At 45.8% G+C, this 23,611-nt stretch overlaps 3 protein-coding genes and 3 non-coding genes across 11 annotated transcripts in view; 5 read left to right on the top strand and 1 right to left on the bottom strand.

Moving 5' to 3' along the window:
- Window positions 1-19,032, bottom strand: part of LOC103117185 (BOLA class I histocompatibility antigen, alpha chain BL3-7-like) — a 64,734-nt gene extending 45,702 nt beyond the window's left edge. The window contains exons 1-2 of one of the 2 annotated variants that reach the window (XR_001601607.2): window positions 18,770-19,032; window positions 8,616-11,502 (exon numbers count right to left, since the gene is read on the bottom strand). The gene's annotated coding sequence lies outside the window, so the exon portion shown is untranslated. Of the gene's footprint in view, window positions 1-8,615; window positions 11,503-18,769 lie in introns of those variants that run through there. The other variant, XM_060197393.1, reaches the window with a different exon arrangement.
- TRIM52 (tripartite motif containing 52) lies at window positions 1,995-12,266 on the top strand. Of its 4 annotated transcripts, XM_060197398.1 has the most exons (3): window positions 1,996-3,432; window positions 5,467-5,468; window positions 6,409-7,682. In XM_060197398.1, the coding sequence occupies exons 1-3, from the start codon at window positions 2,578-2,580 to the stop codon at window positions 6,512-6,514; spliced, it is 963 nt and encodes a 320-aa protein (XP_060053381.1). In that variant the 5' UTR covers window positions 1,996-2,577; the 3' UTR covers window positions 6,515-7,682. The 4 variants fall into 4 exon arrangements, 3 of the variants coding, with proteins under 3 accessions (XP_060053380.1, XP_060053381.1, XP_016045512.1); XM_060197397.1 differs by lacking the exons at window positions 5,467-5,468; window positions 6,409-7,682 and adding an exon at window positions 7,886-8,096 and having other exon boundaries at window positions 1,995-3,432; XR_009551504.1 differs by lacking the exons at window positions 5,467-5,468; window positions 6,409-7,682 and adding an exon at window positions 11,929-12,266 and having other exon boundaries at window positions 1,997-4,137.
- A 109-nt stretch (window positions 19,033-19,141) lies between the features above and the next one.
- RACK1 (receptor for activated C kinase 1) lies at window positions 19,142-23,427 on the top strand. Of its 2 annotated transcripts, none has more exons than XM_007527148.2 (8): window positions 19,142-19,367; window positions 20,183-20,354; window positions 20,741-20,888; window positions 21,050-21,145; window positions 22,100-22,210; window positions 22,514-22,654; window positions 23,045-23,155; window positions 23,317-23,427. In XM_007527148.2, exons 1-8 carry the CDS (start codon window positions 19,259-19,261, stop codon window positions 23,380-23,382), a joined length of 954 nt encoding a protein of 317 aa, XP_007527210.1. In that variant the 5' UTR covers window positions 19,142-19,258; the 3' UTR covers window positions 23,383-23,427. The 2 variants fall into 2 exon arrangements, with proteins under 2 accessions (XP_007527210.1, XP_007527211.1); XM_007527149.3 differs by having other exon boundaries at window positions 19,228-19,367; window positions 20,183-20,358.
- LOC132540609 (small nucleolar RNA SNORD95) lies at window positions 19,642-19,710 on the top strand. The gene has a single exon (XR_009551800.1). It is a non-coding gene; the product is annotated as a small nucleolar RNA SNORD95 (small nucleolar RNA).
- LOC132540586 (small nucleolar RNA SNORD96 family) lies at window positions 20,523-20,603 on the top strand. Its single transcript, XR_009551780.1, has one exon. It is a non-coding gene; the product is annotated as a small nucleolar RNA SNORD96 family (small nucleolar RNA).
- Window positions 21,755-21,822, top strand: LOC132540608 (small nucleolar RNA SNORD95). Its single transcript, XR_009551799.1, has one exon. It is a non-coding gene; the product is annotated as a small nucleolar RNA SNORD95 (small nucleolar RNA).
- Window positions 23,428-23,611: the final 184 nt, after the last annotated feature.

Genomic DNA, 23,611 nt, shown 5'->3' with positions numbered 1-23,611 from the left:
TGCGCTCAACCAGGTGCGTCACCACCTGGCCCCTCTCAACTTGTTTCTATTCAATAATAAAAATATAATAGGGCAGGGAGATAGCATAATGGTTATGCAAACAGACTCTCGTCCCTGAGGCTCCAAAGTCTCGGGTTCAATCCCCTGCACCACTATACGCCAGAGCTGAGCAATGCTCTGATGTTTCTCTCTGTCTCTCTCTCCCTCTGCATCGCTCTCAAAAGTAAAATAAGTAAAATATTTTTTAAAAAAGAATTATACCCCACCTGGAGGGGAGTCACTTCACAGGCGGTGAAGCAAGTCTGCAGGTGTCTATCTTTCTCTCCTCCTCTCTGTCTTCCCCTCCTCTCTCCACTTCTGTCCTATCCAACAACGACAACAACAATAATAACTACAACAATAAGGCAACAAAAAAACTACAAGGGCAACAAAAGGGAATAAATAAATAAAATAAATATTTTTTAAAAAGAATTATATATATATAATAAAATTTTTTAAAAGGCTTAAAATTCATTTTTTAAAAAGTTAAAAGTTGCAGCAAATGCTGGAGAGGATGTGGGGTCAAAGGAACCCTCCTGCACTGCTGGTGGGAATGTCAATTGGTCCAACCTCTGTGGAGAACAGTCTGGAGAACTCTCAGAAGGCTAGAAATGGACCTACCCTATGACCCTGCAATTCCCCTCCTGGGGATATATCCTAAGGAACCCAACACATCCATCCAAAAAGATCTGTGTACACATATGTTCTTGGCAGCACAATTTGTAATAGCCAAAACCTGGAAGCAACCCAGGTGTCCAACAACAGATGAGTGGCTGAGCAAGTTGTGGTATATATACACAATGGAATACTACTCAGCTGTAAAAAATGGTGACTTCACCGTTTTCAGCCGATCTTGGATGGACCTTGAAAAAATCATGTTGAGTGAAATAAGTCAGAAACAGAAGGATGAATATGGGATGATCTCACTCTCAGGCCGAAGTTGAAAAACAAGACTAGAAAAGAAAACACAAGTCGAACCTGAAATGGAATTGGAGTATTACACCAAAGTAAAAGACTCTGGGGTGGGTGGGGGGGTGGGGAGAATACAGGTCCATGAAAAATGATGAATGAAATAGTGGGGGTTGTATTGCTAAATGGGAATCTGGGGAATGTTATGCATGTAAAAAAAAAAAAAAAAAAAGAAGTAGAAACGCAAAGCAGAAATTGACTGAGTTTGGAGTATGGCACCAAAGTAAGAAAGCAGAAGTATACTAGAGTTTGCAGTGAGTACCTCCCTAATACTTCCTCTCCACTTTTCCAAGCTTTGGGTCCATGATTGCTCAACAATTTGTTTGGCTTTGTATGTTAACTCTCTTTTCAGTCACCAGGTTCCAGGTGTCATCAGGATGCCGGCCAGACTTCCCTGGATTGAAGACCCCACCAATGTGTCCTGGAGCTCCTCTTCCCCTGAGACTCACCCTACTAGGGAAAGAGAGAGGCAGACTGGGAGTATGGACCGACCAGTCAACGCCCATGTTCAGCGAGGAAGCAATTACAGAAGCCAGACCTTCTACCTTCTGCAACCCTCAATGACCCTGGGTCCATGCTCCCAGAGGGATAGAGAATGGGAAAGCTATCGGGGGAGGGGGTGGGATATGGAGATTGGGCGGTGGGAATTGTGTGGAGTTGTACCCCTCCTACCCTATGGTTTTGTTAATTAATCCTTTCTTAAATAATAAAAAAAAAAGTTAAAAGTTAGGGGTGGTCAGGGATAGAAAGCCCAGTCTCTAGTTATCTAAAAGGGTTGAAGTGGCTTGAGAAGGAAAGTTGGTGCCCACGTGAGACTCTGGGAGCGCTGAGCCACTGACAGCCACCGCGAGCTCAGCCCCGCCCCGTGCCTGCAGACCACGCCCCCAGCATGGCCTGGGAAAGCCGGAGTCCTCCACAGCACCGAGACGTTCGGCTAGAAAGGCCGGCGGCGCACGAGAGCACTGGAGCGTGGCGGCCCAAATCCTGTCCTTCGGTAGCCGTTTCCGGATGCCGGTTCTTGACAAGCTGCGGGTCTTTCTTGTCGCGCTAGTCAAAGCGCTGCTCATCCTTCTCAAGGACTTGACTTGACTGTTCTCTCCGCTTCAGTCCACTGTCACTAGTCAGTCTACTAGGGGCTGCGGAAAGCGAGCTCCGGGGAGCCACCATAGAGATGCGGTCCTCCACCCGCCCAGCCCGCCGCTCCCCGAGTGCGGGCTAGAGCGCCTACGTCACTTTCAGTCGCCTCGAGCTGGGAAAGAGCGCCCGCTCCTGAGGAGAACGCCGCGGCGCCTGTAGGAGGCGTGAGACTGGGCGGCGTGATCTGGGTTCTCTGTGAACCTGAGGAGAAAGTGCGGGGAGCTGTCGGGTTCTGTCCCCACTTCCCCCGCTGGGCAGCTGCGAGTGCGCGCCCGGAGCCTTGGCTCCAGGAGCTGGGGAGCGTCTGAGAGACGGAGAGGGGCTCCGCGGAGGGCCTGAGGAGAAAGCTGACTTGACAGCTGCGGGTCACCGGCGGAGCAGCGAGACAGGCCCGCCCACAGGCGCATCCCCGGCCCCCGGCGGCTCTCGAAGATGGCCAGCTATTCCACCGCTCCCAGCCCCGTGCAGACCCTCCAGGAGGAGGCGGTGTGCGCCATCTGCCTCGACTACTTCACGGACCCCGTGTCCATCGGCTGCGGGCACAACTTCTGCCGGGGCTGTGTGACCCAGCTGTGGGGCAAGGAGGACGAGGAGGACCGGGAAGAGGACGACGACGATTGGGAGGAAGAGGACGACGACGCGGCGGCGGGGGCCATGGGCGGATGGGGCAACAGCATTCGGGAGGTGCTGTACCAGGGGGACGACGACGACGACGACGAGGAGCTGTTCCAGGACCCGGAGGACGACGAGCCCTGGGCCGGCCACGGTGGCGCCAGGAGCTGGGACGGCACGAGCTACGCGTGGGACCAAGAGGAAGACGACGACGACGACGACGAGTACGACGATCAGCACTATTACTTCGGAGGCTGGAGACACAACCTGAGAATCGACGTCTACCGGGCAGAGGAGGTGCCGGAGTACGACGGGGACGGGGACGACGACGAGGAGGAGGAGGACGAGGAGCTGTACCCCGACGACACCCACCTGCCGCCGCCGCCTGCCCCGCGGCGACAGTTCACCTGCCCCCAGTGCCGCAAGAGCTTCAGCCGCCGCAGCTTTCGCCCCAACTTGCAGCTGGCCAACATGGTGCAGGTCATCCGCCAGATGTGCCCCGCGTCTTACAGGGGGGGCCGGGGGAACGACCGGGACATCTGCTCCAAACACCAGGAAGCCCTGAAACTCTTCTGCGAGGTGGACAAAGAGGCCATCTGCGTCGTGTGCCGGGAGTCCAGGAGCCACAAGCAGCACAGCGTGGTGCCCATGGAAGAGGCGGTGCAGGACCCCAAGGTGAGAGGCCCAGGAGGGCATCATCTAAAGGGGGAGGTGAGAGAACCGGGCAACAGCACCCCGCCCCCGCCCCCTCAGGGGCAGGCAGAGGGGAGATGACAGGCGACAGGCTACGCAGACGTGACCCCTTCCAGACGGCCAGTGTCTGTTACAGGTCCCTGGCACTTAATTTCCTGTTGAGTCCACACCCAGCTAAGCTCCAGAACCCTCACAGGAAAGTCACAGTGCCTGTAGGTGACAGACATATGGGGGCTTCAGAGCAGATAGCCAGTGTAGACAGACAGACAAACCAAGGTGTGAGGATGGACTAGTTAGAGCAACTGACCACGCCCCCCAAGTCTGAGGTTGCCTCCCCACTTTCCAGGGTCCACTGGCCCGACGGAGACAGGCACGGGAAATAAACATCTTGGATGGATTAGAGTCAACTTGGTGTCCTGATCACTTTCCTCTCCTAGTTTATGTCTTGTAGTGGAAGAGGTGCACATTAGATCAGGCCTTGCTCTTCCACTTACCATCTCATCTTGGGCAGTTTGATCCCTTGGTTAAATATTTTTCTGCATGTGAAAGTATTATCAAGCACGAAGCTTTTTTTTTTTTTTTTAACTTTCCTCTGGTTGTCTTCTTTTCACTGAGTCCTGATCTGAGTACTAGAGAATTGTCTGAATGATAGTCAGCGTAAATATTAAGGTCTTTCTTAACCAAAAAGTCTAGGTAATGTGACTGCAATATCCAAGGAAGGAGAAATTGTTTTCAAAACCATAATATTCTTAACTTGAATATTCAAGAGCAGTTGCTCACATTTCAGTAGTACTTTATAGTTTATGTGTTCTCCTCCTCCAGTGGTTTTCACACTGTGGGTTTTGACCAATTGGTGGGTCTTAACAATGGGTAATACCCAGCTTTATTTTGAAATGAAAGAGAAAAATGTCAGAGTGTATGGATCACAGTAAAGGTAAGTATGCTTTATAAAATTGAAGTTACATGTATATACTTGATCTCAAGGTTAAATAGTGCTTACTCTGGGATGCAGTAAAAAATAACACTGCCTCACAGGCATCACACAGAACATATCCTCACCCCCCCCCATTTTATGCTATTACTAAGTGCGTAGTCAAAACATAACTCTTAACTGTAAATCACTGTTAATTCCAGCATATTTGTCTATTTTTAAGGACAAACCCTAGCACCACACTCCTCCCTGCCCCCCAGCAATTAAGTTTACCAACAAAAGAAACCATGTTCTATGTGTCTAATTTTTAATATACTGAAACCAAGGAGGGAAGGTAACCTTTCAATCTTCTGCTAGAATTTTCTGGGGAAAATTATTAAAAAAAAATAAATATAGGAATTAATGGGGCCAGGTGGTGGTGCACCTGGTTAAAAGCACACATTACAGTGTACAGGACCCAGGTTCAAGCCCCTGGTCCCCACTGCAGGAGGAAAGCTTCACGAGTGGTGAAGCAGAGCTGCAGGTGTCAGTCTCTCTCTTCTGTCTCCCTCTCCCTTCTCAATTTCTGTCTCTATGCAATAATAAATAAAGATAAATTTTTTAAAGGAATTAATTTGAACTTTTTAAAAATTAAAGTAATTCTCTCTTATGAGAGAGAGCCAGGTCACTCTGGTGCATACATTGTCATGGATCAAACTCAGAACCTTTTGAAGGTCCAGCCAGTACTTTACCCGCTATACCATCTCCAGGACAGAAGAAATTACTTTAGTTTGTTTTTTTTTTAACATGTGCAAATTGAGAGTAACTAGCATATTCCTTTTCATTCTTTCACTAATAATTGTACACACTATAATAGCTTGATTTAAATTTCTTACTGAGTAAAACTCAACCATTACCAGAAACTATTTTAAGATAATACTTTACTTAAGCTGTCATGTATTATCACAGTTCTTGTTGCCAACTAATTTAACACAAATTTACTTTCAATCTACTGTGGAAGTGATCAAGGATTTTAGTTTTAGGGGATATAAGTAGTGAGTTGCTAATCACACAATCAAGGAATAGGTTTGATTTTTTTTTTTTAGGAGTACTGACAGAAGAGAAAGGTATTCTCTTCCCCTCCCTCCTGAAATTATATGGGTAGTACAGGGTCTGAGGAGAGTTGATTTATAAAATCATATCTGGTATTATATTACAATGAAGAAACACTTAAGTTTTTCATAATAAAGAAAGTTAGAGAACATTCCTAGGCTGGTGAGAATACAAAAACAGAGCAAGGCCTGTAATGGGGCATAGGACAGGCTGGGTCTCCACAAGAGATGTTCAGTGTAAGTATGGTGCTATTTATATTTATTGCATATACAGAACAGCTATCTTTGTTGTTTTAAAGTCAATGTTCTTTTAAAGTTTAATTTTGTATAAGCAAAGGTCTTCTACTTCTAAAATGCTTACTTATTTACATCTTCCATTTTGTCCATCCCATGAGTTAGACTTCATCTTGACTCTTCAAGCTAGAATCAGAGGATTGTGAAACTAAGATCGTTTAGATCTGACCAAGGAATGGCATCAGGCTTTAAGCTTTAGGTGGCAGATGGGTATATAAAGAGAAAAATGAACAACAACAAAAATCTCATTTGTGGGGGCGCAGGCATAACTGGATGCCTTCATTGCCCTGCCACCCATCTGCTGCTAATAAAATCATTCATCGCTCTGCAGAAGGGACCAGATGCTTCCATCATCAGTACCCCTTGCTTGTCTTTTTCCTCCTTTGACATAGCCAAAAATTTTGGGTATATATTCATTGTATTCCTGCAGGAAATAGGGGCCAACTTTCTCAATTCTCTGAAAGTGTTGGGCAGTGATACCATGTCAAACACTTAAAGTTATGCCGTTAAAAACAGTGGATTATTTTTCTGCAAAGCACAATTTTCTCCAACTTCATGACTGAACAAACCTTATTGGACTATTAACAGGGAGCTTCAAAGGACATGAAAGCTAAATATTAAATAACCCTTTTAATTGTAAAGGAGAAAAAACAAGAAGCTTGTGAGACCTTGCTTTCCGAGTTCTGCCACAACTTTCAGAGGATTGAGGAATTCCAGGATTTCTTCATCTATTTCTGGTCTACACTGATGACTGAGCATATATCAAACTTTGAATTTTAAAAAACATTACCTCAAAATCCTTACCTACCAGTTGACGTCAATCTACTGCTAAAGAAAACTGCCTGTGTTGCATATATTCTAAATAAGGATTTTAAAAACTGGGTGTGATGTCTTCATGAGCCTTGAACTTGACCAATAAAGATGATATTTTTGAAACTATTGAATGTACTGAGTTGGGGGGGAAATTTATAGGAGTATATGTTGTGATGATACAGCAACACCATGTTTTAGATCTGGATTTCTGCAAAGAACTGAAGAAAATTGGAGTTCAAGATGTACTACACCAGTCACCACCAAGCACCAGCATCCATGGATCTGCTCATAATCTACCTTGAGTCTTCAACCTTACTGTCAGTATAAACCATTGTGAAAATTCATATATTTGGTCCCAGTTACCTTAGGTTTTAAAGATCTTAATATCATTCAGTGTTTTCTGTTGCATTTTGAGGCTCCTTGGTTGTCAGAGAATTAAATTCAGCTGAATTTATAGACATAAGAACTGTTATAAGTATACCACCAAGAAAGGAATGTATACTTTAAACTTCCAAAGATAAAAATGCCCACCAGAATTCTACACTGAAGCTTAAAATAAGTTGACTCTGCAATTTCAAGGGGCAAACACCAATGTTGCTATGAAATACTTTAAACAGAACCTGTCAAAAATAGAGCCATGGTTAGCAAACTTGTGCTGAAATGTTTCATTTTCTTGGCCCAGTCTTTCAAAGATCAGATTCATTATTATTTCAAGGAATTTTCTAGAACTATATTCGGTGATAGGTTCTTGACCTTGTTAAAACTTACTTGTAGTAATGTTTGGAAAGACTGTTTGATACTGTTGTTCAGTCCTCACTGGAAGAACTTAGAGGAGTTTGTATTACTCAAGATCTGTTTGACTACAAACTTCCAGATAAATACTCTATTCCATTTGTTAATCCATTTTCTTCTTCCATCATAAAAGCTTTATTTACCATTTTTTATTGGTATCTCTAGCTGTGGGGAGAAAGCAATATGAATGTTGTTAAAGGAGCTTGTTTCCTTTGCATTGCCTACCTGTACCACCCAGGGAAGAAAAGTTAAAGGCTTATCAGTAATGTGGTTATCACATCATATGAATAAATTTTTTCCTTCAAAAATTACCATTGCTTTAGTTAATTTTAGCCACATCACAATGTTTATTTTTAAAACTATTAAGTAGTATCAAAGAAAGACTTATGTGAGGGTTTTGTTTGTTTGATATTTGTACATTAAAAGTAGGGGCGTGGGTTCAGGAAGTTGAGAAAAATTATTATTTCCATAGCCACCAGATGCTCACATATTTATTGAATGTCTTCCTTACTAGATTCAGCTGTTGACCGCTGTCACAAGTCTGTTTAGACTTGCTCCTCTCTACTCCTGTGGCTGTATCCTGGACCTCATCTTCACACAGACTTGCTACACATCTGAAATCCTCAACTCCGGTTGTACTGTGACATTAGCTGTCAGCTGTCTAGTGTCATTAAGCACATTCTTTATAGCTACCCCTTCAGCTTTATGAAAGCCACTATCCCACTGATTCCTTCTCATCTGCTTTACTCATTATCCTAAATCTTGACTTCATAATAGTCTTTGACATGAAGAACTGATGCATCTTGTGGTCTAAACCTACATTTCTCAACCTTGGCACTACCAACATTGATTGACTAAGGCAATTATTTGTTGTGGGGTAGCCTCCTATGTAAGTGCTTAGGAGCTTCCCTGAACTCCACCATTTGATAGAAGTAGCATCCTCCCACCAGTTGTGGCCACCACAAATGTTTTGATGCTACTAAACATCTGGGAGAAGGGAGCTAGCTGGTATGAAAAATCATCCTTAGTTGAGAACCACTGGTCTAGATTCATGGGAAGTAGTCACATTCACAAACTTGCCATTACCATTATTTAGGCCCTCTATAGCCAGTGCTGTCAGAGTTGTTCAAAAGTTTTCAGTGAAAGAAAAACCTCACCTACCTGGAATCTTACTAGCATTGGTGGGTTAGTTGGTATTAGAAACTCACCTATCCAAATCCAAGAATGGACAGGGAGACTTGGAGCATAGCAGAAAGCAAGACTTTATTTGATTTTCCCAAAATCAAGCAGGAAGATGCACACTGTTTTGAGATAACACCAGACACTTTTATCTCTAATGCAAAGTCCCTCTTCCAGTCCTTCATAGGCTGAGTACTGTGGAGTGAAAAATCTCATCCAAGAGGTGCCTAGTAATGGGAAGAACCTCCTTATTGTACCCTTTTTAAGGCTATGAACCTAGGTGTTAGCACTTTATTTGTACAAACGTTCTTATTCTTTGTGCTGATATGCCTCATAGAACATATTCCTTCCCAACAGCTATCTGGGGATTTTCCACAGTCTTGAGTCCTCTACCTCTTGTTTTATATGTTTAACAGGTTTGTTTGTTTACCAGAGCACTGCTTAGCTCTAGTTTATGGTGGTGTGAGGGATTGAACCTGGGACTTCAGAGCCTCAGGCATGAGGGTCTCCTTGTAAAACCATTATGCTATCTACCCCTGCCCTTGTTTCATATGTTTATACCTGTGGTCTAGGTCTAGCAACTGGGGGGAGGACTAGTTTTTCCATAGTCAGAAAAACCTGTAACTGCAGTTCCATAAGCTCTTTGTGTGAGCTAGCTGAACCTACATCCTGATCTAGAAAGCCAGGTGGGGGAAGATAAAGCGCTATAATCACACTCCCCCCCCCAATCTATTGTTGACATTTTTATTTTATTTCCACTATAGTTCACTTTTTAATTTGCTTCAACATTTGTTCAATTTCTTGTGGGGTGGGGTAGCCGATCCATCCCAGTTTCCGGTAACTTATTATTTCTGGTGATATTTCATGGGCATCTGTTTATTGATAGCTGTTTCAGATTATCAAGGCTGGAATTCTTGGCCAACTCATTAGCCAGACCCTGTAAAAGCCCTGGGGATGATGCCATCAGAGGCATTTTTTTTTTCAGAGGCTTTTTTTTGCCAACATCATATCTAACTCCATCCTGTCTTCTTAAGTCATTCTGGTGATAGCATCCAATTGACTAGACATAGCTTAGACAGCATCTCTAACATAGTAAACTGCTACAAGTTGTAATACATATAATTAACCCAGTCTACATTTTTATCAATAGTAGACCACCAAAAGAGTGAGGATTCAAGCCCAGCAGCTATTCGGTTTCTAGCTTTAAATTCATTTGGAACCACTCTTGGTACTCTATGGCATCCAGATATATTGGGTTGTCAGAAAAGTCATGATTTATTTTTCAGTTTTTCTTGTGCAAAAAAACCTAATATATTAAGGGTTTAAAGATCACTGGTGCCCCAGTAAGAATCTCCAATGACAAGACCCCTAATGTGGAAATGGAAATGGCCAGTTGGACAAATTCCAGTCCAGTTGGGAGGCAACAGGGCACAGAGGGTCTGATTCCCACGTCTGCTTGGGGCCTACCGAAGTTCAAGTAGCTGCCATTGGTTGATTCACCAGTGACACTGAGGATGCTGCTACAGGCTGCCAGCTCTCCCATCAGGTTGGTGTACTCATTACCCTACCTGGACAGGCAGGAAGAGTGGTGGTTAGTCCCTATGGAGAACGATGGCTTTAGTCCACAGGCCAGACACTGTAGAGGGGGAAAGAGCAGTGACAGGCTTTTGCAGGTCTCATTTCCCCATACATCTTTGTTCTAGGACAGAGCCAACATGCAGTAATTTCCACCAAAGTGAGTGTCCCATCCAAGGAACTGTGGTCTCCCTGGAGCACATGCATAACAGTGTCTCTTGTTTATGGAATGCAGAGAAAAAAAAAACTCATTCTACCCAGGCATGGGTGTCTCCATAAACTGCTTCTATTTCGAGAGTTCAACTTGGGTTCTTGACTTCAATAATCCTTACTTTATTTGATAAGACAGAGAAAAATTGAGAGGAAATGGGGAGAGACACCAGCAACAGTGCTTCACCCCTACAGGTGGGAACTAGGGGCTTGAACTATGTGGTAACATGTGCGATGATCTACTGGTTGTACCATCTCCCAGCCCATTATTTTTTTTGGGGGGGTTGTTTTGAAATGATTCTCTGGGACTCTGTGGATCCATTGTTGGGGACAGAAGTAGGGATTGGCTCCTGAATAAACCTAAGAACCAGTTTCCCTATAGGATCTGTTCCACTCACATCTGCCCCAAGACCATACATCCGAGAGGCAACCCGGGGTTCAGTAAAAAGAGAAAGGGGGTCCTGTATGATCAAAAGCAGAGGGTTGCATTGGAGTAACTGGCAATTGGCAGACGTGTTTCCCATAGATAGAGATATCTTTGGTTTTAGCTGGGTCAGCTTGGGAAATTTTCTGCTAGGAACTGAAGCTGTCCAGCCGCCTGGCTCAGTGGTCCACCATACCTCATCCCAGAAGGAACAGGGAGGGTGTTCCCACCTATACAATCTACCATAATACTCAGGGTTGCGGATGCTGGGACACAGGTATTTATGATGCTTGGAGAGCCATCTTTGGTAGATTATAGCCCCACACTGTAACACCTGACATGCATCAAATTCTAGTACAAGAGGTGAGGTTGTCATGGTGACATTAATAACCAGAGAGACTCCATACCCTCTCCAGTCCCCATTGGGGGCATCTTTCCATGGTGCATTGGCTCCAGTCTGGTAAACTGTCCAGAGAATTAAAAGGAGTTTCCACATGTTGTTATTTTTTTTAACACTAACTTTAGAGGATGGTTGGGAACTTTCCATGACTGCCACAACCACCTATCTGAAACACCCTTTTTCCAGTCCAAATAGCTCTTAGTAGTTAGCAACACCTGGAAAGGGGCGTTCCCAATTAGGGTAGAGCTTGTCTTCTGTCCAAGTTTTGATCAGGATGAAGTCAGACTGGAACTGATGGACGGCAAACTCGAGGGGGAGTGTCTGAGCAAGGAGTCCTTTTAACCTAAAGGATGATAAAGTAGAAGATATGGCCAACATATAATGCCTTAGGAAGTGGCCTTTAGTTTTCCATCATGGGGAGATATGAGGCCTTGCTTAGGTAAGAAAGTCCAAACAGTAATTCACTTGGAGAAAGTCCTACCTCTTTGCTTGGTACCATTGTGATTCTGAGAAGTGCTATAGGGAGATGCTTTGTTTCTAAAATCAATTTAACAATTTCCTTTCTGAGGATCTCTCCACAGTTCCTGAGAGAGGGAGTGTCAGGAGATATGGTAATGCCAATCTCCATTAAATTAACACCCATAAAACCTTAGAGGTGAAGTAGCTCCCATTATCTGAGCCTACATTTTCTACCAGACCGAATCTGAGTACTAGAGAATTATCTCCGTGACAGTCAGCATAAATATTACCGTCTTTCTTAACCAAAAAGTCTAGGTGATGTGACTGCAATACCCAAGGAAGGAGAAACTGTTTTCAAAACCATAATATTCTTAACTTGAGTATTCAAGAGCAGTTGCTCACATTTCAGTAGTACTTTTTGTAGTACAATTTGTACTTTTTTCTAGGAGTATTTCCTCATACTTTTAGAATTCTGGAGTCCTGGGAGTCGGGTGGTAGCACAGTGGGTTAAGTGCACATGGAGCAAAGCACAAGGACCAGTGTAAGGATCCTGATTCGAGCCCCTGGCTCCCCACCTGCAGGGGAGTCACTTCACAGGCAGTGAAGCAGGTCTGCAGGTGTCTGTCTTTCTCTCTGTCTTCCCCTCCTCTCTCCATTTCTCTCTGTCCTATCCAACAACAACAATAACTACAACAATAAAACAAGGGCAACAAAAGGGAATAAATAAATATTTAAATATATGTGTATATATATATATATATATCTTTAAAAAAAAAAAAAGAATTCTGGAGTCCTTTAGCTATCTCCCTGCTTTTTGGTTCAATATGCTCCTGACCTGGTGAGGGGTGTTTGCCACGAGGGCTCCATCAAAGACTTCATTTCCTGCTCTCCTCTTATCGACAGGGCTGTAGCAGCCACAGCTTGTACACAGGGCACCCTCTAGAGACAGGGTCAAGGAAGTTTGGTGGCCAGGAGTTCAACTCTGAGTCCTCACACATGGCAAACCTTGTACTTCACCAAATGAGCTATCTCCTTATCCCCTAATGTACTTAATTTTAAAAGTTTTTTTGTTTGTTTTTGTAGAAGCCAGGTCTCAGACAATCAGTATCACTGCTTCTGAGTCAACTTTTTCATCCTAAAAGAGAGAGCCAGTGAGCCCACAGCACTGTTCTACCAGTCATGGGGCTGTCCTTGGTGCTTCCATATCATGCCAGGTCCTTGAGGCCCACTGAGGGAATTACCTCCCACTTCACCTGGAAATGGCTTTGTAAGCAACTCAAGAAGCAAAGTTACCAAAAGCCCCAAAGTAAGGCAATTAATAATTAGTCAGAAGGGAAAGTTAAAAGGACATGAGACACTCAGATGGATTCTGTTTCCCTTTCTTCTTCTTCTTCTAGCGTTTGCCCTTCTTCCGTAGCCAGTCAACAGCGTCAGGTTGAGCCTGATGTCTGCTTGTTACTGGCTTTGAAAGTGACTGGGATCCATGTGGATTCAGTCGGCTAGGAAGGATCGTCAGTTTCCCCAATAAATGGGTACTCACGGGATGCACCACGAGAAGGTCGATCCAATGCAATTAAATGTTTCCCTTTAATTTCATATATCTATAAAGATAGACACCCCAGGGGACCAGGTGGTGGCACACCTGTTTGAGTGCATATGTCGCAATGCACAAGGACCCAGGTTAAAATCCCCAGTTCGTACCTGCAGAGAGAAAGTTTTGAGAGTGGTTAAGCAGTGCTGCAGGTGTTCCTCTGTCTGTCTCCCTATCTCCCCCTTCCCTCTTGACTTCTGGCTGTCTCTAGCCAATAAATAAAGATCTTTTTTTTTTTAAATTGATCAGCATTTAAAACACGAGAGAAAGATACCTCAGGACCACTCCACTAGTCATGGAGCTTCTGGTGCTATGCATGTTGATGGGAACTTGAACCTAGGTCCTGAGATGGCCTGCATATACACCATATACACTCCTTCCCCTCTCTCTTTTTCAGTACCAGAGCACTGCTCAGCTCTGGCTTATTGAAATGCGGAAGACTGAACCTGGGATTTAGAGTCATGCATGAAAGTCTTTACATAAATATTATCTTTCACACCCCCAGAAGGCTATTTTGAATATAGGCCTTTCTTAACAGAGCAACGCTCAGCTCTGGCTTACGGTGGTGTGGGGGACTGAACCTGGGACCTCAGCACCTCAGACACGAGAGTCTGTTTGTATAACAATTATGTTATCTGGCCTGCAAATGTAGATTTTTTTTTTTTTAACCAAAGCACTTATCAGCTCTGATTTATGGTGGTGCAGGGGATTGAACCTGGGACTTTGGAGCCTCAGGCATGAGGATCTCTTTGCATAACCACTATGCTACCTCCCCCCCCACCCCTTAGCCTTTTATTCATAATTTCCCCCCCTAATTGCCACCAGGGTTACCTGTGGGGCTCAGTGCCAGCACAAAGAATCCACCACTCCTAGTGGCTATTTTTTCCTTTCTTCTCTTTTTATTTTAATATGGCAGAAATAAATCGAGAGGGAAGAGAAAATAGTGGGAGAATGAGAGACAACCAAAGCACTGCTTCACTGCTCATGAAGCTTCCCCCCTTCACGTGGGGAAGTTTGAACCTGGGTCCTTGCACATGGTTACATGTACACTTAACTGGTTAGCTGGGCCCCCATATATATTTTTTTTGCCTCCAGGGTTATTGCCGGGGCTCAGTGTCTACACTACCAATCCACTGCTCCTGGAGGCCACTTTTCCCATTTTGTTGCCCTTGTTGTTGTTGGATAGGACAGAAAGAAATCAAGAGAGGGGGAGAGAAAAATAAGAAACCTGCAGACCTGCTTCACCACTTCGAAGTGACCCCCCTGCAGATGGGGAGCTGGGAGCTCGAACCAGGATCCTCATGCCTCTCCTTGTGCTTCATGCCATGTGCACTTAACCCACTGCACTACCACCTGGCCCCCCGGAAAATAAATCTTAAGGGCTGGGGAGACAGCATAATGGTTCTACAAAAGACTTTCATCCCTAAGGCTCTGAGGACCCAGGTTCAGTCCCCAGTTCCACCTTAAGCCAAAGCTGAGTAGTACTGATCTCTTTTTCTCTGTAGCTTGCTCATAAAATAAATGAATAAAATATATTTTAAAAAATAAAATTGTGAGTGGTCCGAGAGGTGGCGCAGTGGATAAAGCACTGGGTTCTCAAGCATGAGGTCCCGAGTTCAATCCCGGCAGCACATGTACCAGAGTGATATCTGGTTCTGTCTCTCTCTCTTCTCCTATCTTTCTCATTAATAAATAAATAAAATCTTTAAGATATATATATATATTTAAATAAATAAATAAATAAAAATAAAATTGTGGTCCGGGAGGTGGCATAGTGGAAAAAGTGCTTGACACTGTGAGGTCCTGAGTTCAAGCCCCGGCAGCACATATACCAGAGTGATGTCTGGTTCTTTCTCTCTTCTCCTGTCTTTCTCATTAATAAATAAATAAAATCTTTAAAATAAATAAATAAATAAATAATAAATAAATAACATAAAATTACAGGGGAGTCAGGCGGTGGCACAGTAGGTTAAGCGCATGTGGTGCAAAGCCCAAGGACTGGCGGAAGGATCCCGGTTCGAGCCCCTGGCTCCCCACCTGCAGGGGAGTCATTTCACAAGAGGTGAAGCAAGTCTGCAGGTGTCTGTCTTTTCCCCTCTGTCTTCCCCTCCTCTCTCCATTTCTCTCTGTCCTATCCAACAACGACAGCAACAAAAGGGAAAATAAATAAATAAATAAATAAAATTGCATATATACAAATATAACAGTGTTCGTGAGATATAATAGTTATGGGAAAAAAAAAAAAAAACCACCTTCATTTCTGAGGCACCAAAGGTCCTAAATTCAATCCCAAGCACCACCATAAGCTAGAGCTCAGCAATGCTCTGGTATAAATAAATACTGAAAACAAAGAAGGGTTGGCAGAATAGCTCCCTTGAATAGTGAGCCGCTTTGCCATGAGTATGACCCCGGTTCGAGTCACTGCATTGAAGGAAACTTAGGTGCTATGGTTTCTTTCTTTCTCCCTACCTCTTTGCCATAAATAAATAAACAAACAAATAAATAAATACGGTGGGGGTAGATAGCATAATGGTTATGCAAAGAGAATCTCATGCCTGTGGCTCCGAAGTCCCAGGTTCAGTTTCCCACACCACCATAAACCAGAGATGATTAAGTGCTGTGGAAAGGAAGGAAGAAAGGAGAGAAAAGAAGGAAAAGAGAGAAAGAAGATGAAAGAAAGAAAGGAGGGAGGAGGCTCCAAAGTCCCAGGTTCAATCTCCCACTATATCCATATCCAATCTCCCACCAATCAACATAAACCAGAGCTAAGCAGTACTTTGATAAAAATTAATAAATAAAAGCTAAAAGATTTCAGGGTGTGGTCCTGGAGATAGTACACTGGATAAGGCATTGGACTCTCAAGCATGAGGTCCTGAGTTCAATCCCCAGCAGCACGTGTACCAGAGTAATGTCTGGCTCTTTCTCTCTCTCATTACTGAATAAATTTACACACACACACATACACACACACACACACACATCAGGGTTGGTGAAATAATAGCTCACTTAGATAGTGTGCTGCTTTGCCATGTGCATGATGACCAGGCTTGAGCCCAGCCCCCAGCACACTAAAGGAAACCTAAGTGTATGGTCTCTTTCGCTCTTTCTGATGCTATCATCAAAAATATAAATAAATAACATTTCATTCACTCATAAGGCCTTTGGCAGGAACATACTTTCTCTCTTAACCCTCCCAGAGACCTTTTATTTTGGTGAATGCAGGCCCTCATGCACGCACATTTTCGCAGCTCTGGGTCACTCTCTTTCCCCCATTCAGATTGAAGGACACACCACTACACAGAAGCTTCCTCTGTTGCCATAGCAACCCCTCCAGTGTGGTGCCCAGGCTCAATCAACCCTTGGTAAGCTTTCTGACCTGCATTCAGCTTTTGAACTCTTACTCTCCAACTCAGGCAATTGAAGCTTTTAAGCAAAATCAAGTCTACTCATTAACCAGATGAGACCAGAATCTTAAAGAGACTACCCTCAGCTAAAGGGCAAAAACAGTTCTGAGCAGTCAATCCTTTTCATCTGTCACCCCCTCATACTTCTGCTCTTTCTTCCTCTCTGCCTGAAATGCCCTCTTAACTACTTTGCTACTCAGCCTGAGATGCTGACCACAAAGACTAGAATCTTTCACGTCATGCCCTCTAACCAGGTGTTCGGAACCATCAAGTGAGTCGGAACAAACTAGGCCCCATCTATCCTCGAGACACAAAGAAGGCAGCCCCAGGGGTTAAAGTAAAAGTAACAGTAAACTGAGCTAAGTGCTCTGAAAGCCCAGCACATGCTACACCATCATCAAGAGAGCATGAAGTGAGTTAATGTTTATGCAAACAGCTTTTATGAGGCTCCAAGGTCCCAGGTTCAATCCCCCTCCCCCTCACACACACACCACCACCACCACCACCACCACAAGCCAGAGCTAAACAGTACTCTGATGAGAGAAGAAGGGGGGGGGGGGGAAGGAGAGGATGAAGTAAAGGAGTCTGCCCCCTTGCCCTGAGCATCAAAGTCCTTTCCTGATGGGGCCACTTGAGCTCCGACCCTCAGCAAGCTGGGAGCTGTATGGGGGGGGGGGAGCTTATGCTGAACAATGTGCATGTTCTTTGTGGGAAAGACCTGATGAACTGAAGGAGCAAGGGAGGGCAAATGTCCCCACAAAGGGCATGCCAGGGCCAGCCACAATGAGCCTGCAGAGGGACAGTAAAGGTTTGGGTTTCTCTTTTTTGCAGCTTGCAGGGGGCGTAGGAGCAGGGTCTTACATGATTCCACCAATCCAAGTGATAATGGGATAATTTTTTTTTCGTGTGTGTGTGTGTGTGTGTGTGTGTGTGTGTGTGAGAGAGAGAGAGAGAGAGAGAGAGATTGCGTAATGGTTATACAAACAGACTCTCAATGCCTGAGACTCCAAAGTCCCAAGTTCAGTGTGTCCCGTGGTTAAGTGCTCACATTACAGCGTGCAAGGAACCAGGTACAAGCCCTCTGGTCTCCATCTGCAGGGGGAAAGCTCCACAAGTGGTGAAGTAGGGCTGCAGGTGTCTGTCTCTGTCCTATCTCCTCCTCCTCTCTCGATTTCTGGCTGTCTCTGTCCAGTAATACATAAAATTAAAAAAAAATAAATAAAAGATAACAGCCAGAGAGGTCAGGAGATAGAGTTCATCAGACAGTGTGCACACCTTATTCTGCACAAGACCCTGGGTTTAAGCCCCGCACCAGATGGGGCTGGAGGAAGCTCCACTGATGATGGAATAGTACTATATCTTTTTTTTTTCTCACCAGAGCACTATTCAGCTCTGGCTTATGGTGGTGGGGGGTGGGGGGTTCTCTGTTTTGACTTTTTCTCCACGTGAACCCCCCCCATACCTTCTCTCCCAGGAAACATAGCCATTATATCCACAAGATCCCCCGCCCCCATCTCCTCCACATCACTTGCTACATTTCTCCCCTCAACCCATCCTTACACACACACTGCGAGCGTAAGCAACAAAGCAGGTCCCCTCTCTCCATCACAGCTATATTCTCAACACCTAAACCAGGACCCGGCATCAACGCAAAGGGTGTTGGCTAAGGTGCCCACATTTTACTGTGTTCTGGGCACTTCACCTATAGGAACCCTAGATTTACTCTCCGAACCACTATATGAAGTACTGTTAGTATTAAATATTTCCACAACTGAGAAACTAAAGGTAGTACATATTAAAACAGAAAAAGCAAAAACCCTATGGACAAACTTCCTCATATTTGGCATCCATGATATGGAACATTATCATCTGAAGTCTCAATTACTGTCGGAGGTCCCCGTTCTCGAGGCCCAGTGAACAACTGTCCCTTCATCCCCGGCTTTCCGTTCCACCACTCAACCCTGGCTTAGTCCTGCCTGGACAAAGTCCTCTAAACAAAAAAGGGCCTCAGCCAACACCAACCGGGCATGAACTTCCACTGGAAAGAGCCACCCTCTCCACTCACGTAAATGTTAACAATTTAATAGTCCACTTGCGCACAATTTATTATTTTCAAAAATTAGCACCGTATTTTTCAGATTGCCACGGTTACTCACAGTTGCGACGTCGAAATCTAGCTCGCTTTTCGTTTTCCTCCGAGCCACCCAGCGGAAAAGGCGGTGCTCTAGCGGTGCCACATAGGAGCAGAGAAATGCCACATAGGGGCTCAACGCGTTGGGAGGTGTGGGGGGCACTTCCGGTCACCGGCTCTTTAGACTTCAGGTCCCAATCAGCATCTCAGCAGGCTTTTTATACACCCAGTCGTGCTGGTTTTAGAACGTGAGTGTCAGACGTTGCCACACCGTGGGCCAGAGAGGAACCCGGCTCCTGTGACTCTTCCTAGACACTAGAGGGCGCTGCCTCCTGGAGAAGTGAATCATGGGGACCGCCATCTTTCTCCGGTGAGCAGGTATTTCCGCTTCCGGCGGCGGGCTGCTCGGTCTTTTTCTCGGCAGGGCGGCGGCGGGAGCGGCTGTGGTGCTCCTCTCTCTGAGCCATCCAGTCTCATCCTTGTCGCTGCGGCGACCCCCGCGCCCGCCGTCACCATGACTGAGCAGATGACCCTTCGGGGAACCCTCAAGGGCCACAATGGCTGGGTAACTCAGATCGCCACCACCCCGCAGTTCCCGGACATGATTTTGTCGGCCTCTCGAGGTATGGAACAGAGGAGGGAAGGGGGTGGGGTGGGGGACTCAAGCTGGCGCGCTTGGCGAGCTGGGGCGGGTGGTGGTGCGGTTCTGCGGGGCTTGGAAACTCGGTCCCGGTGCGAGTTGGTAAACGCGGCCCCGTGCCTAGGCCTTTGCATGGACAGACCCAGAAGTGAAAGACTAGGTGCCGGCAGTGTTGAAGAGTCGGATGTTTTTCTTTTTCATTTTGTCCTGCTCCGTGCACGTGTTGCTGAGGGTGCCCCGGAGCCTGGGAGTCGGGCGGTGCGGTGATGATCCCCAACATGCCATCTGAGCGCCCTTGCTGAGAACCAGAGGCTGTTTCTGAGTTGCCGCCCGGCGGGCCCACATCTACCCTTCCACCCTGTCCCCTGCCTTTGGCCACGTTCCGTGAGCCTACGTTTGGAGGCCTCTTAAGCTGTCCGTTTTTTTCCCCCAGCAGTGAGGGTCATGCCTGCCACAGAACTTGGAAAACTTGTGGAGTGGACCGTGAATTCGGTGAAACTCCCAATTCTAGAGAGTATGAATCCACTGTTTTAATCCCACTTCTAGCAATTTCTAGATGTAAAGGAAGTAGATCCACAGCTAGTACCTGCGGAACCCAAGCTGCTGTTTGCATTAGATCTAAGATCAAACTCAGACAGCAGATTGGTCACGGTGTCAGGAAAGCTGATTTCTGGTCTGTGTCTGAATCGCATGCCTGTAATTTGTGCTTTAAGCCCATCGATGACCTTTAAGCACTCTGGGTTACCTGGCTCAGCAAGTGGCCTATAACGTTTCCTCACTTGTTTTTCCCTCTTTCAGATAAAACAATCATCATGTGGAAGCTGACCAGGGATGAGACCAACTATGGCATCCCACAGCGTGCTCTCCGGGGTCACTCGCACTTTGTTAGTGATGTGGTCATCTCCTCAGATGGCCAGTTTGCCCTCTCAGGCTCCTGGGATGGAACTCTGCGCCTTTGGGATCTCACAACGCAAGTAGCTGCTCGCTTAGCTCTGGGGCCTTGGGGGGAGGGAGGTTGGTAGAGTTACTGCAGGCGATGTTAACATTTGTTGGATAGTGTGCTTAGGAAATGGGTGCTCTGTGGGTGGTTTATTGACGGGGGGGGGGGACAGCCTTTGAGTGGTCAGAAGTACTAGAGAATCCTGATGATGATAATAAGACATTGTTAACCTGATCCCCACGTGGGATTGAGGACAAGTCCTGCAATTCTGAAAGGGTTCTCTGGCTTGTCAGCCAAAGGCCTGCTGTAGCCCAGCCTGTGGGAGTGATGAAATCCCTTTAAGCTAGAAAAAGGCTAGGGAAGTAATCTTGAGTGTTTGCAAAGTCTGTAGAGTGACCAAGTACTTCTTTTCTCAGGGGCACCACCACACGCCGGTTTGTGGGTCATACCAAGGATGTGCTGAGTGTAGCCTTCTCCTCTGACAACCGGCAAATTGTCTCTGGCTCCCGAGATAAAACCATCAAGCTCTGGAATACACTGGGAGTGTGCAAATACACCGTGCAGGTAAAGGCACAAGCACCCAGTACATGGCGGGGTTCTTTCCTAATCTTTGGGCTTAAATTTGGGACTATCCTAAATGTTTGGCTTTTTGGTGACTGCATTCATATGGGGGTGGTTAGAGGTTTTGTTGGGCACAATCAGATCTCAGTTTACTTTCTTTGTAGGACGAGAGCCACTCAGAGTGGGTGTCTTGTGTGCGCTTCTCGCCCAACAGCAGCAATCCCATCATCGTTTCCTGTGGCTGGGACAAGTTGGTCAAGGTGAGCTTAAAACTAAGATGTGGGACCCATGAGCAGGTTTTTTTCTTTTTTTTTTTAATGCCTCCAGAGATATTGCTGGGGCTTGGTGCCTGCACCATGAATCCACTGCTCCTGGAGGCCTTCCCCCCCTTTGTTGCCTTAGTTTTAGCATTGTTGTGGTCATTATTATCAGTTATTGATGTTGTCATTTTTGGGCAGGACAGAGAAATGGAGAGAGGAGGGAAAGACAGAAAGATAAACATCTGCAGACCTGTCTCACCACCTGTGAAGCAACTCCCCTGCAGGTGGGGGAGCCGGGGGCTTGAACCAGAATCCTTACACTGGTCCCTGCACTTTGAGCCACATGCACTTAACCCACTACACTACCTCCTAATCCCCCAGGCTTTGTTTTGGTTTTTTCCCTCCCCCACAGTTATCACTGGGTAACTGCAAGAATAAGGCCTCCCAGGTGACTTTGTGCCTCAGCTTTGAAAACCGTCTCTGTTGACTATTCCTCTTTGCGGTTTAGCCCAAAGTGTGCAAGGCCACACTGTATTTATTAGCTGTCTCAATGGTCTTTGAAGTGACCAGACTAACTAGCTCGTTTGTGTGTGTGTTTGGGAGTAAGGTGGTGCAGTGATGATCCCAACATGCCATCTGAGTGCCCTTGCTGAGAACCAGAGGCTGTTTCTGAGCTGCCACCAGATTCTCCTGATTTACCCTCCCACTTTTTTTTTTTTATCTTTATTGGGTAGAGACAGCCAGAAATCAAGAGAGAAGGGTGATAGATACCTGCAGTCTTGCTACACCACTGAAGTTTTCCCCTGTAGGGGGGACCGGGGACTCGAACCCAGGTCCTTGCTCATTGTAATACATGAGCTCCACCAGGTGTGCCACCACCTAGCCCCCCTGCCACTCTTTCATGTTTGATCTGTGCCCTCCTGACCACTCTGTCTTCGCCCACCTCAAACACAGGTGTGGAACCTGGCAAACTGCAAACTAAAGACAAACCACATTGGCCACACAGGCTATCTGAACACAGTGACTGTCTCTCCGGATGGGTCCCTGTGTGCTTCTGGAGGCAAGGTATTTGGGGCTGGGGATTTGCACATGATGAGAGGTGATTGAGGGCAATGTCAATAACAGACCTTAGAGTCAATTTATACACATGACACTACCAGAAAACTATTTTTTCATAGATTAACTCTTTATGCTGTTGGTGAGATTGAGTTTCAGACCACAGAGTTGATGATGGGGCATTGGGACTTAAAAGCAAGGTTTATAATGACAGCCTGCTGTGGGTGTTTACAGGGAAGGCTTTTAGGGGAGCAGTCTTGAGACAAGCAAGATTAACCCAGAAGTGGATATTGCTTATTCTCATCTGCCCAGGATGGCCAGGCTATGCTGTGGGACCTCAATGAAGGAAAGCATCTTTACACGCTGGATGGTGGGGACATCATCAACGCCCTGTGCTTCAGCCCCAATCGCTACTGGCTCTGTGCTGCCACTGGCCCCAGCATCAAGATTTGGGTGAGTGAACTGCCTGCCATTGAGACTTCTTGGGCCTCAGACCTAGCAAGCCCTGACAGTGTTTTAAACATCTACATTTGGGGTGGGGGTAGGTAGCATAATGGTTATGCAGAGACTCAATCCCTGAGGCTCAGATCCAACCACCATAATCCAGATCTACTGTTGTATAATGAAAAACAGCCCCTCCCTTTTGCTGTGAGGCAGATAGCACTGCATCTTTAATGGCAGCACAACTGTAACAGTGCCCTGAGTTCAGTCCCTGCCAGCATGTGTGCCAAGGCAATGTTCTGGCTTTGTCTTCACTGATAAAATTCCTCCTAATGACAGCCAAAAGTAGTGACTAGGCCTTCCTCCTGTCAACTTAAATCATGCTGCTTTTGCCTCCCCCAGGACTTGGAGGGCAAGATCATTGTGGATGAACTGAAGCAAGAAGTCATCAGCACCAGCAGCAAGGCGGAGCCACCACAGTGCACCTCTCTGGCCTGGTCTGCTGATGGCCAGGTAAGCACATTGAGCTCCTTTCTGGCATGTTTCCCACGTAAGGCACAATGACAGGAATGAGCGGGTTGGTTGGGAAGGACCTAGCTAGCTTCGTCAGTGGTTATATCAGAAAGGCACCACTGTAATTTTTGACTCTGACTTATCACCACTCTCTTTCACAGACTCTGTTCGCTGGCTATACTGACAACCTAGTGCGGGTGTGGCAGGTGACCATTGGCACACGTTAGGAATACATGGCACAAGTCTGTCTATAAATAAAAGTTGGTTTTCTCAAGTGTGCTTTCTCTGGCAAGTTTTCATTTAGGGTTATTCCCTTAAACTTGGACTTGGGCCAGTCTAATAATGTACTGTTATTAGGGGGTGGTTCTAACTTTTGGTGTGGACTAAAGCTCAGTGTTAAGTCCTGAAGTGTGTCCGAAAATAGGGCTTAGTGTTACCTGAATGGATAGAGTCCAC

Source organism: Erinaceus europaeus, chromosome 9 (assembly GCF_950295315.1).
Source record: "Erinaceus europaeus chromosome 9, mEriEur2.1, whole genome shotgun sequence".
NCBI classification, from domain to species: Eukaryota; Metazoa; Chordata; class Mammalia; order Eulipotyphla; family Erinaceidae; genus Erinaceus; species Erinaceus europaeus.
Note: the sequence above shows the minus strand (reverse complement) of the source record. Positions and strands in the feature narration are given on the sequence as shown.

What these genes read in the sequence shown, in the direction of transcription:
- RACK1 (XM_007527148.2), top strand. Translation starts at nt 19,259, where the DNA reads ATGACTGAGCAGATGACCCTTCGGGGAACCCTCAAGGGCCACAATGGC. An exon ending in GATTTTGTCGGCCTCTCGAG is followed by an intron (nt 19,368 to 20,182) that starts GTATGGAACAGA and finishes TCCCTCTTTCAG; the next exon opens with ATAAAACAATCATCATGTGG. An exon ending in GCCCCAGCATCAAGATTTGG is followed by an intron (nt 22,655 to 23,044) that starts GTGAGTGAACTG and finishes TGCCTCCCCCAG; the next exon opens with GACTTGGAGGGCAAGATCAT.
- TRIM52 (XM_060197397.1), top strand. Translation starts at nt 2,578, where the DNA reads ATGGCCAGCTATTCCACCGCTCCCAGCCCCGTGCAGACCCTCCAGGAG. An exon ending in AGGCGGTGCAGGACCCCAAG is followed by an intron (nt 3,433 to 7,885) that starts GTGAGAGGCCCA and finishes CTTCCTTACTAG; the next exon opens with ATTCAGCTGTTGACCGCTGT.